We start from the raw sequence: 15,641 nt of genomic DNA on the forward strand, positions 1-15,641 counted from the left end.
TTCCAAAAGTGATCTTTATTCACCAAACAAATCCCAGGACCGTGCACCAACGAGGAGTAACATGGACAATGACGCGACAAAGGACAACTGGCACACAGGGCTTAAATACACAAGGGAGGTGCAGGTGATTGGACACAGGTGGAATCAATCACGCAATCACAAGACAAGGCAGGAAGTGAAGTTAACCCAGGACCACGAGAGACATGAATCTTCAAACTAAAACAGGAAGCGAAGCCAAACCGTGACATGCAAAGAACATGAGTCCGATTGCTGATAGAAACGGCTGAGGTTTTCTCCATTGTCTTCCTTTAAGTCCCCAAAATTAAAAAACTAGAAATGATAAAACATTTCACACCATGCCTTTATGGAAGGGTAGTTTCGGTAGTTTTTACTGATGAGGATTTAAATAAATAATGTGCCATCATATTAATTATACATTATACACAACACGCATAAACAGTTTATTAGCTTACCTTATAATATAGTTTCCTTGTTGTCCCATTATATTTGACTACTCTTTAAAGGTATGCATTCGCTGCTTATAAAGCATAGCAAGATAGTTCTATCATATTGTCACGGTTTGGCCTCGCTTCCTGTTTTAGTTTGAAGTTTCATGTTTCTTGTGGTCCTGGGTTAACTTCACTTCCTGCCTTGTCTTGTGATTGCGTGATTGTCTCCACCTGTGTCCAATCACCTGCACCTCCCTTGTGTATTTAAGCCCTGTGTGCCTGTTGTCCTTTGTCGCGTCATTGTCTATATGTCCCTCGTCGTTGGAGCACGCCTTTGGTTGGTTTAGGAATAAAGAGCACTTTGATTGGAAAAACTCTGCGCTTGAGTCCTCCCTGCAACCTGCCCCAGCCCGATTGTGACACATATGCTGACTGTGATGCCAGGACACACAATTATTTTTGCATTCTCGTCCAAGCTGATTTGGTCGAGAGACCTTATTTCGATTTCTCATAAGAGAAGAAGATGCTCCTTCATGGTCAATATCCTGTTATTATTGTACTGCTAGTTTATTGACTCTCTGTATTTCCTTGTGGGAAGATAAGCAAAGAAGCTGCTTCTCAGTGGAAGAGGAGAGATGAAAATCTCCGGTAGATGCCGGCTTTAACATTGCACAAAAGAAATGTGCAAAAAAGAAACTACAAAAGGATAGTGTGTCAGGTGTTTCCCCTCTGTAACAAACTAAGTCTCCATTGGTTGAGGTCTGAGCTGCTTGTTATGGCCGGAATAAGGTAGCAGAAGATGCTTAATACTGCACAACCTCATAACGTCAAGTCGATTTCAAAGAAAAATCATTATAATGACTTTCCACTGCACCATGATCTCAATTGAGGTAATGACTACAGTGATGTCTTTACCACAACTTACAGTAAAAGCTATAAGGGGCTTCCGCCCGGCCCTGTTTTTATTGTAGTGCATGGCTTCATTAGTTACCTTTATATGTAAACCTCCAGCAAAATGTAGCTTCAGAAAATGAACCTGAGTAGGAAAAAATCTTCAGACTGCAGTCTCAAAGGGAAATAGAGTCTGCTTTTAGTATTTACAGCTCTCCTGTCCAGGCCAACAGGCTCCATGTCGGGGCATAGGTCTAAAAATTCAACTGTCAAGCTTCAGGTCATTTCACGCCAACTCTGGTGGACACGGAAAAGCTCTCAGCTTTACCTCTCTCTCTCTCTCTCTCTCTCTCTCTCTCTCTCTCTCTCTCTCTCTCTCTCTGGTGAAGGTCACCACTAGTACTTAAAGCAAAGTTAAATGAAGAAGGGCCGACAATTATGTATGTATTCTGTGAAAAAGACAATAAAGATCAAGAGCTGATGCTTACACAGTGCACAGTTCTATGACTTAGATGAAGAAGAATCAACCTAATTTCTTTTATGTTAACTCAATGAGACTTGCTTGTGTTGTTTGTTGTTTGTCTGCCAGCTATAATTAGCTAAATTGAGGTGAGAAGAAAATACTGTGTTTTTCACACTGAATTGGTTTGAACCATTTAAATTAACTGAATCACGAAAAACTGTTTTCAAGTCACCAATAACAATTTTGTATTTGGACACATTTTCCCACAATTATCAAAAATCTTCTGCGAAAACAAAACTTTCCTTTGCTCGTCCTTTTTCTGTCTTTCCCTGTCTCGTCTCGTTCCTCAACAGCTTGTCCGATCGGGAGCAGAAATAAAACAAATGTTCTTGAATGAACAAAGTACCAACTGTGAGGTCTGGCATCAGTTGTGGGAGTGGAGCTCTTAAGCAGAATACCTTCCCGCTCCAAATGCTCCAAACCCAACCTAGCAATTATGTGGAAACCTCAAAGCGAACCTTAGAATACACTATCTGGGGACACAGTCCCGGCTCGCAGCCAGCGTTGACTCCGCCTGGAGGTTCGCCCGCACTCCAAATCCTTCCATCAGGTTTGGAAAAGGCCCTCTGGGTTGAAACTGTTTCATATGTGGACGCTGATAAAGGCCTGTGATTTGAAAGGAAAAGGACCATTTATTTAAAAATAAACATCATCTGCCTGCATTTCAAATCCTTGTGAGAATGTGTATACAGTATAAGACCACAGTAGGAAATTTGCTTTTAGCTAAATCTGATGTATTCTCATAGACGGCCTTTGTCCAAAACACTGCGTTTCTCTTCTGTGGGATAGTCTGCATTCAGCAGCATGTGAGCGCTCAAAAACTGGGTCTCCAGCAAAGAGGAACACAGTGCTGCGGATTATCTGCACAGCGTTGCCTGATTTTACCAGTTCAGGGGCCCGGTTGTCTTCAGTCTGAACTCCATATTAATGTGTTGTTGTTATTTTTCCCTTTTGGTACATTTCAAAGACAGGTGCGGTGTTTAATTCAATGTAAAACCCTAATGCTTGTTTAATTTCATATTAGAAGGGCCAAATCTGTAGCAGGATAAATTCGTTGAGGATTAAGTGCTATTATAGCTAATCCAACACTTCTAATGTCAGTAAAAAGGAGAAACAGGTGAATAATATAAGATACGTGGAGTGGGAATGAATTATTTTTAAATCCCCTGCACTCAATTCCAGAGAGAAAGTGAGACATTAAACCAGATCAGAACATAGAAATAAGGGAAATTTGCAATCTATCAGAGGATTTGACCTTCTCCTTTTTTAATGTCTGTGATCTTGTTGCCGTTATGTCTGTTGCACTGAGAAAAAAACCCCGTTGTTTTCTATTATCACAAATGTTCTTTGTGGATATGCTAAGAGTGAACAAAAATCGATGTTCCAGTTATATCTTCAGGCCGAGCTACAAGGGACTCCCCTCCCATCTCCCCTACGGGACGGTCCCAAAGGGGACCAAAGATGCCGACCTGGAGTCGATGTCTTTCACTTATTCTTACATCAGCTCCTCACCTGGGATCAGAGTGCCTGAGGCAACTCTACATGGAGCTGATTAATCGCAACGCCCTGCAATACACATATTTGTCTTGACTTAATGAATTTTGAGAAATATTTCTAAATACTAGATGTGTCGAATAGATAATAGTCGTTGGCTACTAATCTGTGTTTTATCAGCTGATTTTGTGCTTCAGTTTTTTTGTTCTCTATACAACGTGTTTTTTTGTCAATTTCTATGCCTGAACCCTCCTCATGTGGCCAGTCAGACAGACGTCTCAGCACAAAACCAAGGCTAACTGTGGCCGGTGCAGAAAGATGCTCTGGACACAACGTGCTGCCTATCCATCCATCCTGTGCTGGGAGTAGCTGCTGGCAATGAGCGTAACTGGCTGCGACAGTGCCTGGATGGGCTTCCCTTCCACCATGCTGCTTCACTTCGTCTTTGTTCTTAAGATCAAGCCGGAGAGGAAGAGAACAGTGACAGAGGGAGCTAGTTTGATGATGAGATGTGGGTTTTTCTGGCACTCAAGGTAGCCTTCTGTGGTTCAATGTGTGTGTGTGTGTGTGTGTGTGTGTGTGTGCGTGTGTGTGATGCAGCATCTTAGAAATACCATCTGCCCGCTCACATGAATCCAGCGTTTCAGTATTGCCTGCCTCAGAGGGTGGCAGTGTTCTCACAGTACATGGCTGCACATACGACATATGCAAGCAGAAGCACCCCCCCTCTTGCACCCACACACCCACACAACACCGTGCCTACTGGAGTGTAACCATGGAAACGGAGCGCCTGCCCAATAGGAGTTGGGGTGGAGGAAACCGAAGAGAGGAAATTAGAAGTAAGCAGCATATTCCCCTCCACTTCTTTATATGCAAGACGGGAATTGACAAATGAATCCATCACCCAAAAAATTGATTACTTGTATCTCAATAAGAAATGTTAAATACCAATGTAATAGTCTTTGTATACTAAAAATGTATATAGTAATTTTTATTTATACGTTTTTATATATACAGCTCATAGCATAAATGAGAGACTGAGCGTTACGTTTACTGTAGCGCAATGCATCACATCATCAGCTGACCTCTCGGCACTTTGAAAAGAACAAAATCAGGAACTGGTATTATCCAACTTATCAAGCATAGGCTGTGATCACTACTCTGAGGTTTTACAAGGCTTTCAGCGGTGCTTTTCGTGGGCTGTAAGGCGTAATACTGGAATAATATTGTCAGATCTTCAGCCCACCTCCACATCTCTCCCTCATTCTCTGTGAGCGCTACAGGTGGAGGAGAGCGTCAGCAGTGCAGAACGCGCGTAGGCGACCGAGTGGGCGCCTGCTGCGATCGGCTCCACTTGTGGGGAATTCGTCACATGGCTCAACACAGAAGGATGAGTGGGCAGAATAGCGACAGAAGGGGGACAGAAAGAATGAGATTAAAATGCAAAGTCAGTCGACAACCTCGTAAAAAAGGGCAGTGACCGTTCTCAGTTGCGACATGTGTCAGACAAGACATCATCAGCATCTAGCTGACGGACCTAGTAAAGCTCCCTCAAACAGCCCGGAAATTGATTATTCCGTAAGTTCTGGTGCATTATGCAAACTGCTGAGTAAAAGAAATGCTTTGCTTAAGAATTGCTGCGCTGTGCTCCAGAGCGGCTTACAGCTGCAGGTAGGAGCTCAGTCTCTGGCTCTTAAACCCTTGTGGTTGTCCTCCTACCACATAGAACTATAAAGCCACACAAACAGAGTACTTATTGTCTCCTTCCCTCTCAGATAACTGCACTGAGCTCAGCCTGGACAGATTCTGGTCACCAGTTGGATGTTGAAGCAGTCACTAAATAATAGATGATCCCACAGCTGTCATTCCAATTTACAGCAGGTAATCCACATGAACTGTCTCAAGCGTGCGCTGTCCTCGTGGAAAACTCTATTACACAGTGTTGCAGCATCTTTTAGTTTGAAACCTCATTAAAAATCATTTAAAAAATGGAATCAATGGAATTAAACCATCATTGTTTATCGAAACATCTGGCTGTAGAGCTTATGTTAATGATGTCATTTGAAGACAGTTTGGGGTTGATTATAGATAATAAGGGTAGAATACTAAAAGAGGAAAGAATGAGAGCAAAAGATGTGACAATAGAGAATGTGAATGAAATGTGACGGAAAAAAGAAAGGTATTTTAGGAAATTTGGGGATTGCTGACCCGGTTTGGGAAGAAGCGAGGCCGGGGACCATGTTACTGCGGTGAAGGAGGACGGATGCAGAAAATTCAGGATGAAAGACAGAATAATGAGAGATGGCGGGGGGGGAGGTGAAATGCCAGAAGGTAGCTTCACACTCTTGTAGCAGCTCATTTGCACAGTCACAACCTGCTTAGTCCAAACGGCACATGCTCAAGAGATGAGATGTGCACTAAAATACTTGTCTTCACTAAAGAAACAGCGTGGCATGTAAACCCCAACAGAACTTAAATACCTTTCAAATTAGCATAGAAGTGACATTAAAACTAGCGAGACTCTTTAAACAGACTGCAGGCACACTGGGTGCTAATCGTGCCTCAATTGCAATTCACTGGAGCAGAGACGCCTCCTATTGAGACTTTGCCCCCAAATAATGAAGATTCCTCATTCCGGCTCAGCACGATGCCTGCAAAGTCATCTCTGGAGTGAGTCCCGAGCACAAACACACAGTGAGCAGCTACCAGGACAGTGAGAGATGAGCGAGGCACACGGGGCAGAGAGCTTGTTAGAATGTTGGTTACATCCCCGACAGGCTTGAACATTTTGGAAAAGGAAATAAATGACACCCCTTCTGACTTGTGCATTTCTACTGCTTAAGCATTGTTACTGTGTATTGGTTTTAGTATGATATTCTAAAGCAAATTTGTACCCTCCTTTACGGTGCTACGGCACTGAATCTTTTAGTGTTATGTGTGTATGGATACGGAGTAAAGCTACAAGATGAGGAGACACGCCTCTCCAAATCTCTCTTACCATTTGCAGAGGCCTTTTCCGAAGGTCCTTCTCAGTCACCAGCCTGTCTTGGTCGGTGACGTAGAGTCCACGCTTGGCCAGTGCCTGGATGACGGCATCGGGGCCCAGCAGGGGCTCCTGAGCGTCGCTCTTCAGGACGAGGCTGGCGGCCCTGCAGTAGAGGTCGGCGGACAGCAGAAGGCTGGTCACAGGAGGCTTCAGGTGCTCCTGCTCGTATTGGTCCGTGTAGAAGGGCTCCTTCAAGTCCGCCGGGATGCTGTCTGTATGGTGGAAAGGAGACAAGAGACTGAACTGACTTTGTATGCGGCACGCAAAGCTATAAACTGAGGGGGAACATTTTTAATTCATGCAATAACGTAAAACTATTCCTCCATGTTTCTCTTAAGTTAAGGATCTGGTTTATTACAAATCTACATCGGAGTTTGGCTTTTATTTTGGCGAGTCTGCTTCATTTTTCATTGCCACGCTTTACCAGCTTTTCGGCGTCGATATTTGTGGATAGACCTCAGCGTTGCTATAGCAACTGCAGCAGGAGTGGAGCACGATCGATTCATCTGTTCTGTATCTTTGCAGCTTCCAGCTCACTGGGAACCCCCCCCTCACACTGCCAGCCTCATCAAAGAGAGAGCCTGCAAGTATGTGTGTGTGAGTGTGTGTGTGCGCACATCCCCTCAAGCAAGTCCACTGCAAGGGGATAGTCCACAAATAAGTCAAAAACATTGCCTTTTTTATTGCTTTTGTCTTGCACCTTTCCTCACAGTGTTTGCTGAAGAGAAGCATTTTCATAAACCAAAAAGACAAAGCTGTAAACTACTGCACAGAAGATATCACAGAGAAACAAACGCAAGTCCAGAATGAAGGACTGAATGAATGGAGATGCAGAGCCCATCACTGTGCTAGCAGCAGGAGAAGACTGGGACGCAGAGCGATGTGTTGCAAGAGGTGACAGCTTTACATACCCCTGAACGGCTACCCATCCTCCAACACACACACACACACAATGCAGTCCATGAATCATCTGCTTAGTCTGGTCATTATCAACAAGGTCATCTGCAGATGGACTCTGTGATGTCACGGAGCAGAAAGGCCCACATTAACAGAAGCAACTATCTGGGTTACATCCTTTTCCTTCCAGTACCTCATTCCTGTTATTGACAGAAAAGAAATGTATCTTTCCTTTGGCAACTCCCCCTTCATCCTCCACAGGGAGGTCAGAGGTCAGCCCGAGCTGTAGGGCGACGTGACTGAAGCGGTTAGAATGCTCAGTGTCATCTACATTTACAAGAGGCATTTAAATGCAACATGCAGGCTTTTCCAGAGCCTGTCTTCTCCATTCGATGTGCTGTGATTTCATCAGATTCACATTTGATCAAACACAGCAGAAAGCATTATCCCAGTTGTTATTGTTGTTCCGACTTCTTTGAACCGGGGCATCTGCCGAGAACTTGTGAAGGAAATGTGGAGAGAATTAAACGTACTCACAACCGCCTCAAACACTTGACCCCATTACTCTGGTCATGATGATGATGCTTATGAAACACACTTGTCTCACACATTGGACTCTGGTCTGGGTTGTTGCTTGGTAGTATTTTCAGTACAGCGGCTGCATTGGCTCTATATGCAGTGCCTATGTGCTCGGTGCGGCGCCGCGTTGGTGCGAGAAGGCAGATGCATGCGAAGTGCCGGCAGGGATCCGTGCACCAGCCTGCTTTCTCTCTCCCCAGCACTCTCCCTAACCCTCTCTCTGGAGAGCTGTATTTTTGGAATCAGCCCCGTTTCCTTTGGTCCCGGTCAGAAATACACAGAGGATCTGCATGGAATCACATGTTTGCTGGGCTATTACAACCCAGTGCGAGGTGGCAACAGCAGCAGGATGTTGTTGTCGTCGTTAAGTCTGGACAGACAAACTGAACTCTGTTATAAGGACAAATAACGAATGATTCATAGCTCCCTTTTACACTTTTACACTGCTCTGTTTAGAAGGAAAACCTGGCTAACACAAGCACACTGACTGTACTGTATGTCTGAGGCCTCTAACTAGGGAATCTGCTTCAGGACTGTTTCCCCTTCAGTGTCATCAAGTGGAGCGAGGCCTTATTTAACACTAAGCCGCTGTGTTTCTTTTATTTTGCATAAAACGACATATTTTGTGTATGTTCCAATTGTTTAGATGTATCAAATCAAACCGTCAAAGTGGCTATCAAGATAAAAAATTGAGAGTTGGATTCAGGTTTTTGACCAACGTTAAGTAAGTGTCAAGGCCTGGTAAAGTTAATATACATTAATACATTTCTCTGTATCGAATAAAGTGTGTATAGAGGCAGAAGCCTTGAGCAAGACTTTCTTTGCCATGAGAGGATTTATGAGCTACTCAAGAACCCAATGTTTTAATATGCTTAATGTGATATTAGGTTTTTGTAGCGAGACATCTTTCACAAAAAGCTCAAACCTAAACCTATAGAAGCTTGGCTGGTTGTGGCAGCGGTAATATGAACGTGCCAGAAGAACCGATCCAAGTGATTTGAATTTGTGGATGCGGTGTAATACTGGGTACTGGTAGTGTTTCTTTTCTTCTTTTAGCAAGGTGCCACCAGCTAAGCATGGTAGACGTTAAGATCTCAGTGAGTCCAGGGTTTCCACATGAATTGCTCCGAAGTTACAAGTGTCTTTTTGCTCATGTCACCCAGCATAACACAAGGTCATGGTCTATGGTTTGAAAAGACTCTTCGGTGTGGAAAGCACCAAAGGAGACCCCTCAGGGCAAAGACTTGTCATTCTCGCTCACTGTTGTGTGTATGTGTAAGACGCCACCGGTCCAACATCACAGTAACGGGGAGGGGATTGTGAGGCAAGAAATGGGGAGTTTCTTTTACTGTGAATCCATGGATGGTGTAATTCCCAGTGATGGACAACAGAGGGTGACAACAGTTGTATGTACACTAAAAAACCTTTGTTAATTTGACCCATCGATCTGAGGTCCAATTCGCACAACAGTAGCGGTTGTACCATCAAACACATTCTAACTCAATATTTAATAAATCTTCCAGTGAATGTGCATTGCATTTTAATTTTACAATTACTTTATACAGTAATCATTTAATTATCATTATTCTTGAGTGTCTAAAAAACAGCTAAATGGGAGACAAGAGAGGAGTATTCCTTCTCAAGTTGACGACCACAACACTAAATCGGTTCCTTTGAATCCATTTTGAACCCTAGGATGAGGATGTGTGTGCGGTGAGACCCCGAGTAGCAGGCCTTCTGCCTGTCTATGTAGTAGCCATAACAGCCTGAACTACTGAATTGCCATTTTGTTTTCCCTCCACTGTTCATATTGTGAGTGATGATTCAATTGCCTACATTGGGTCTCAATTAAGTTTATAATCCATTTAAATTATAATTCCGTTCCCCTAGTTAACTCATTTGCATTACTACTACCAACAATGAATACCCTTCTGGCTACCTTTTAATTGTAAACCCGATTTAAATGCTTTCATCCTATGACAAATCCAACAAATCTTTTTATTTATTTCAAAATCACTGTCAACTGGCACATCACTTCTGTGTGATAGCAACTGTTGAGATGCATCTTTCTAAATTTGGAAGCTGTTCCCTGAAGGTGACATCATTTGGGACACCACCATACCTCCACGTCTCTACACTGTACAGGGCAAACTCCCTTTCCATGAAGCAAGACTAGAATTTATTGATCACTTTCGATAACGGCACAGATTCGTTTTTATTGTTCCCCTTGGGAGAACATTTATTGTCTTTCCAATATGCAATTCATTTAAGATGGTCATTAGATAATATTGTTTGTGGAGCTAACAGCTTTAACTGTGATGGAAAAGGGGGGGACTGGTAGAGAATACTGCCTTGGGTAATGGATAATGATAATGCTGTTATTTGTATTGTTTGCATGTTTTGGTCTTTTCGCCTTTCAATAGTAACCACGGGTATATTATGCATGCATCGCATCAGGCAGTTCATCAAACATGCTGACAAACATGCATTAGAGTGGAGGAAAAAAGAAAAGACATGCTACTCATGCAGCGTGCAGGTAGTTGCACGGAGGTACAGCACCTACCTGTCCCGTACGCTTTGGCCACCAGCCATGTGAGGCTGCAACAGATTTTGGCTCGGGAGAAGTCATAGTGCTCAAAAGACTTTATTGATGGAGCAACGGAGGTCTTCTTAACATCCCTGACGTCTTGAACTTCGCTCATATTTCTCCCTTAATTGTATTGTTTAACGCTATGAAGCAACACAACGCAAACGCATCCCTCCTCCTCCCCGCAACCCCTGGAATTCCTTAGAAAACGAGTACGGACTGTAAATTGTGAGATGCAGAGGCGCAGATAATTCACAAGTCTGTTCAGTCACGCAATGCGAGATCGGCTGCGGGTCTTTGGCGGAACGAGTCGCTAGTCTTGGCGTGTTTCATCCATACTGTTGTCTAGCAGTTGAAGTGGGCTTCGTCGGACCAAGCTGGGAAGGTTTCCTTGGGTTTCAGAGGAAAAGCTGCTCTTCGTCTGAAATGGAAACTGAAATAGTTCCATTGTTTGAGTTCTTTGGAAGCAGATAGCTTTTCCTTCTCATGTCCATGTATTCTTGAATTGAAAACCTATATATGTTTGGCTTTCTATCCCTTGGTGTGGCGGTGCGGTTTTCCTGCCGCACTGTGGCTCTACATGCCCAATACCTTTGTTGTGCAATGCGCATGCGCGAAAGGTACCTTCCAAGCAGTCGGGAATTTTTGCAGTTTCGTTCTGGTTAATATTGTTTGGGCCCTGTAGTGTATTGTGTATCCCTAAAATTGTAAAATTCTTAAAGAATGTACAATACTTCTTTGATATATTTACACATTCACGGCAGGGTCATTCAAATCTGGTCGTTAGTTTTTCATATAGCAAATGCTTGCACAGCTTGGACCTAATGTTTGAGTTTCCGATGAGCATTTGAATGTCCCATGCAAAGATGACAACATGCCTACGTATATTTTTCCAGAAAACAAAAAAAGCTATAGATTTTTTACAAGATATCGAATTCAACCAGACCGGGTTTTATAGTTGAGATCTCTCCGTTGCGGCCTACTTACTTCAATAGTTTCATTGATAAACCTTGTAGACCTCCCCCGTTGATTTATAAAGTCACACCCACAATGTAAAGCGTGCCTTCGTATCATACTTGTATAGAGATAAAGTGTTTCATTACTTTTTTTATTTATTAAAGAAACAGGTAAAGAGGCCGTCCTCTGATAAAGGATCTCAAGGATCAATAGAAGTCAGAAAAATACACTGCTGTTCTAGGAACGCTATTTCCCAGCATGCAATATAACATTACGTCATAAGTCTGCGTCGGAGTTTGTTTTGAACGGTTGGAAGGTAGCGCGTTGGAAGCTGCTGAAAGAAGGTAACGTTATGTAACGTTATAACATTTGTGCTAATCGTTTATATGTATTCGTTATATAGCACCAGCACAAATCCCACCATTTTGAGCAGTTGCTGTTCAACTGATGCTATCAAAACTATGCGTTCGAAATCCTTGACACGAACTTCATGTTTACATCTGATTCTTATCTGATGTCAACAGGTTTGTCCATCAAAATGTTTATGCCGAGAGCACTAAAGGTAAAGAGACCTTCCCAGGCCTCAGCTCACATTTTGAAAAAGAAAAGCAAGCCAAGCGAGGGGGAGAGAGAAGACAAAAGTGATTCGGCAACACCTGTTCAGAAGGAGGACCCACGTGAAGACACCAAACCACAGAATGAGGCAATACCAACAGTCGTAAACCCTGCATGTTTGACGGAGAGTCCATTGCAAGTTGATGAAGATAGCTCTGACTCAAATGATACAGAGGAAGAGGAGGAACCTGTGAAATCATTCAAAAAGAGCCAGAGATGGCCGCAGCCAGGAGAGCCTGTCTGTGTAATGTGTGGTCGCTATGGGGAGTACATTTGTGACAGCACTGACAATGATGTTTGCAGTCTTGAGTGCAAAGCCAAACATTTGGTCCAAATGGGGATGGGGACGGGGGCGGATGTGTTTATCCGTAAGGACATAGTTGGAGATGAAAGGACTCAACTTCAACAGCAGGCAGTTGACAGCGGAGGGGGTGAAAGGGAGCCAGGCTATTCCTACAAGGACGATCAGTTCATAGCAGGCCTAACCGATGAGCAGGTCCAGAGGATTAAACGGGAGCTGGGTATTGAAACCCAGGGGGAAGATGTGAGGAGACCCATCATTGAGTTTGAACACTGTGGCTTCCCTGCCACACTTGGTGGCAACCTGAAAAAGGCCGGCTATGTGGCACCAACTCCGGTCCAGATGCAGATGGTCCCAGTTGGTCTCTGTGGAAGGGATGTGATCGTCAGCGCTGACACCGGCTCAGGGAAGACTGTGGCCTTCCTGCTGCCAGTGGTAGTGAGGGCAATGGAGGTACAAGAGCGTCAAGTTTGTAATACAGCCTCACATGCTTTGAGTTGCGTGTAATAGGATGCTTTACAGATTCATTTTCCTTTTTTTAGAAACTAGCCCATGGTGGAAGTAGCCCCGTGGCTCTCGTCCTGACCCCCACCAGGGAGCTGGCCATCCAGATCGAGAGACAGGCCAAGGAGCTGGTGATTGGCCTCCCCAACATGCGAACCGCGCTGCTGGTGGGCGGCATGCCACTTCCCCAACAACTCCACCGCCTTAAAAGCAACATCAAAGTACAGTCTGTTTTTACGGTTTTTACTGTCTTCTCCCACAATGAAATTATCTTTCAGAATCCTAATGTCCTTCAATGGATCTCTTTTTAGATCATCATAGCCACCCCTGGGCGACTCCTTGACATCCTGAAGCAGAAGGCAGTGCAGCTGGACAAAGTGAAGGTTGTGGTGGTGGATGAGGTACAAATTGACTTTATGATGATCATATTGAAAACATTTTTTTTTTCTTCATGTCACCTAATATCCCAAAAGCCGCTGTAAAATTCAGGGTTTCATCAACTGTTTCCCCTACCATTATAACAGGGGAATGCCCACCCCACCCCCTAAAGAAGTGTGCAATTTAAAAAAAAAAGTTAAATTTTTATGAATATATATATATATATATTTTGTTTTTTTAATATATTTGTATATGTCGCAAAAATGTAGCCACATGCATTTGTGATGTGACCCTGCAGGTCGACACTATGTTGAAGATGGGCTTCCAGCACCAGGTGCTGGAGGTTTTGGAGCAAGTCCCTGAAGAACACCAAACTCTTCTGGCGTCGGCCACCATCCCAAAAGGGACGGAGGAGCTTGCGGCCCGATTGGTTTGCGACCCTGTCCGTATCACTATTGGAGAGAAGAACCAGCCCTGTGCCAACGTGAGGCAGATCTTGCTGTGGTTGGAGGAACCCTCCAAGAAGAAGAAGCTGTTTGAGATTCTCAATGTAGGTTACAGACTTGAGGTTTGGATTTTTGACAATGAATTGAAGAGGTGTGTTAGCAGTCTCCTTTTTTATAAGTCTTATAAGATTTTGGGTGGAGTATCACTTTAACTGCCAACAAAGGCTTTCTTTTTATTGTGTACAACAAAGGTTAATTATACTTTTGCAAACCAGAAAGGGCTTTGGTGGAAAAACCAAAAGTGTGTCATTATCTAAATTTCATCTTATAGTTTAGTCTTGATACGCACTGGCAACAGAATGGTATTTTAACTGTTTTTAAAGATTGTAATTCCTCCCCACTTCACCATGTTTAGACAGCCATTTCTGCAGCGCCTGCCCTTATCTGGAGGAAATGGGTGGGCCTGAGCGATGGCCCCACTCCAAAAAATCCCAGCAGTGGTTTGGACCATTTAGAAAGGGCGGGACAGGAAGGGTCTACTGCAGTCAATGAAGAAGTGCTTTTCGACCATTGTCTGAGCTACAGGAACTACTACTAAGCATTATGAGGCTGTTGTCCCCGAACAGAGAGAAAAGCTGGATCTAGCCTACCCTCACAAGTTGGAGCTACACCAGTGGACCTAATGGCTAAAAAAAAGTTGCATACTTTTTACTTTTAAAAATTACAGTATCTGCCCTTTTTAAAGTACGTACTGTTCCATGCAATATGCTTCCAAGTGTAACAGTTTACATCATCATATCTGCTGTGCAAAGGACTTTTATTCAGAATATCCAGAAAACTTGCAGGTTTGCATAAAGCAATATCCGGCTGGATGTTTCTGAATATTATAGTATTTCTTGCATATCAAAATGTATTTTTCTTATAGTATACTAAATTGTATGGCCAGTGGAAAGGGCCTACACTAAATGGAAGTTTTTTTCTAAAGCCAGATGAGAAAATAATGAATGAAAATTAAAAAGATAGAGAGTCGATAACTCAACTCAAGGAGAACCGTAGAGAAATATAGAACCGTGTATCAAATCAAATCTAACATCCTTTGTTTCCCCTGATTGCTTTACAGGACAGTAAGCTGTACCAGCCTCCCGTGGTGGTTTTTGTAGACTGTAAACTTGGTGCTGATTTACTGTGCGAGGCGGTCGTCAAGGTGACGGGCCTTAAAACTGTGGCAATCCACTCTGACAAGACCCAGCGGGAACGCAACCGCATCCTCAGGGTGAGTCCAATGGCAGCTGGAACATGCACTGTCAAGTAGATATAGTAGGTATCCCATGTTTGAGGTGCAAGTGCGCTGCTCCTCAAAAACCTTCAGCTGGAGGCAACAGACATGCTGAGGCTAGACACAGCGAGCAGTTTTAATCTGGATATATTGAATGCGGAACGATTCTGTGAAAACCAAAGCTAGTGTTGGGCAATGTCCAAAATGATCTTTGGTGGATGGAATTCAACATCCAATTCAATTCCAATTCAACAACTAAAAACAGGAATATACCAAGTACAAGTTTCAGATGGAGGATCTGTTCACTTTACTGCAGAGAATTTAGTGTATGTTCTATGTCATCTAAGCTATTCATGATCTTCGGCACACTGAGAAAGTATTCAACTTAATGTAATTTTTGTATAATAGTTCCTCCATTATTTAAGTCCTAACCAGGCTAGTGTGTATATCTCTATTGGTGGGTGTAAATTCAGTAAATAATATAATTTGCAGTCCATGTAATTGGGGTTTTCACAATAGTTAATATTACACTATTTTCTCTGTGTCATCCTCAGGGTCTTCTGGAAGGAGACTTTGAAGTGGTAATCAGTACAGGTGTGCTGGGTAGAGGGTTGGACCTGGTGAACGTCCGGTTGGTGGTTAACTTTGACATGCCAAACTCAATGGATGAGTACGTCCATCAGGTTGGTAATAATACC

General features: G+C 43.3%; 2 protein-coding genes across 5 annotated transcripts in view; one reads left to right on the forward strand and one right to left on the reverse strand.

Annotated features, from left to right (window-relative positions):
• The window catches only part of camsap2a (calmodulin regulated spectrin-associated protein family, member 2a), a 38,273-nt gene extending 27,214 nt beyond the window's left edge, over nt 1-11,059 (reverse strand). For all 4 annotated transcript variants that reach the window (XM_037469093.2, XM_037469092.2, XM_037469091.2 and 1 more), the window contains exons 1-2: nt 10,443-11,059; nt 6,356-6,615 (exon numbers count right to left, since the gene is read on the reverse strand). In XM_037469093.2, the coding sequence (XP_037324990.2) occupies nt 6,356-6,615; nt 10,443-10,581 (399 nt within the window). In that variant the 5' untranslated portion in view covers nt 10,582-11,059. The remainder of the gene's footprint in view (nt 1-6,355; nt 6,616-10,442) is intronic.
• A 594-nt stretch (nt 11,060-11,653) lies between these two features.
• The window catches only part of ddx59 (DEAD (Asp-Glu-Ala-Asp) box polypeptide 59), a 4,461-nt gene continuing 473 nt past the window's right edge, over nt 11,654-15,641 (forward strand). Inside the window, exons 1-7 of the mRNA XM_062563494.1 lie at nt 11,654-11,767; nt 11,948-12,792; nt 12,882-13,064; nt 13,155-13,244; nt 13,520-13,771; nt 14,788-14,940; nt 15,498-15,630. Coding sequence (XP_062419478.1) covers nt 11,962-12,792; nt 12,882-13,064; nt 13,155-13,244; nt 13,520-13,771; nt 14,788-14,940; nt 15,498-15,630 — 1,642 coding nt within the window. The 5' untranslated portion in view covers nt 11,654-11,767; nt 11,948-11,961. The remainder of the gene's footprint in view (nt 11,768-11,947; nt 12,793-12,881; nt 13,065-13,154; nt 13,245-13,519; nt 13,772-14,787; nt 14,941-15,497; nt 15,631-15,641) is intronic.

This window comes from Pungitius pungitius, chromosome 7, assembly GCF_949316345.1.
Source record: "Pungitius pungitius chromosome 7, fPunPun2.1, whole genome shotgun sequence".
NCBI lineage: Eukaryota > Metazoa > Chordata > Actinopteri > Perciformes > Gasterosteidae > Pungitius > Pungitius pungitius.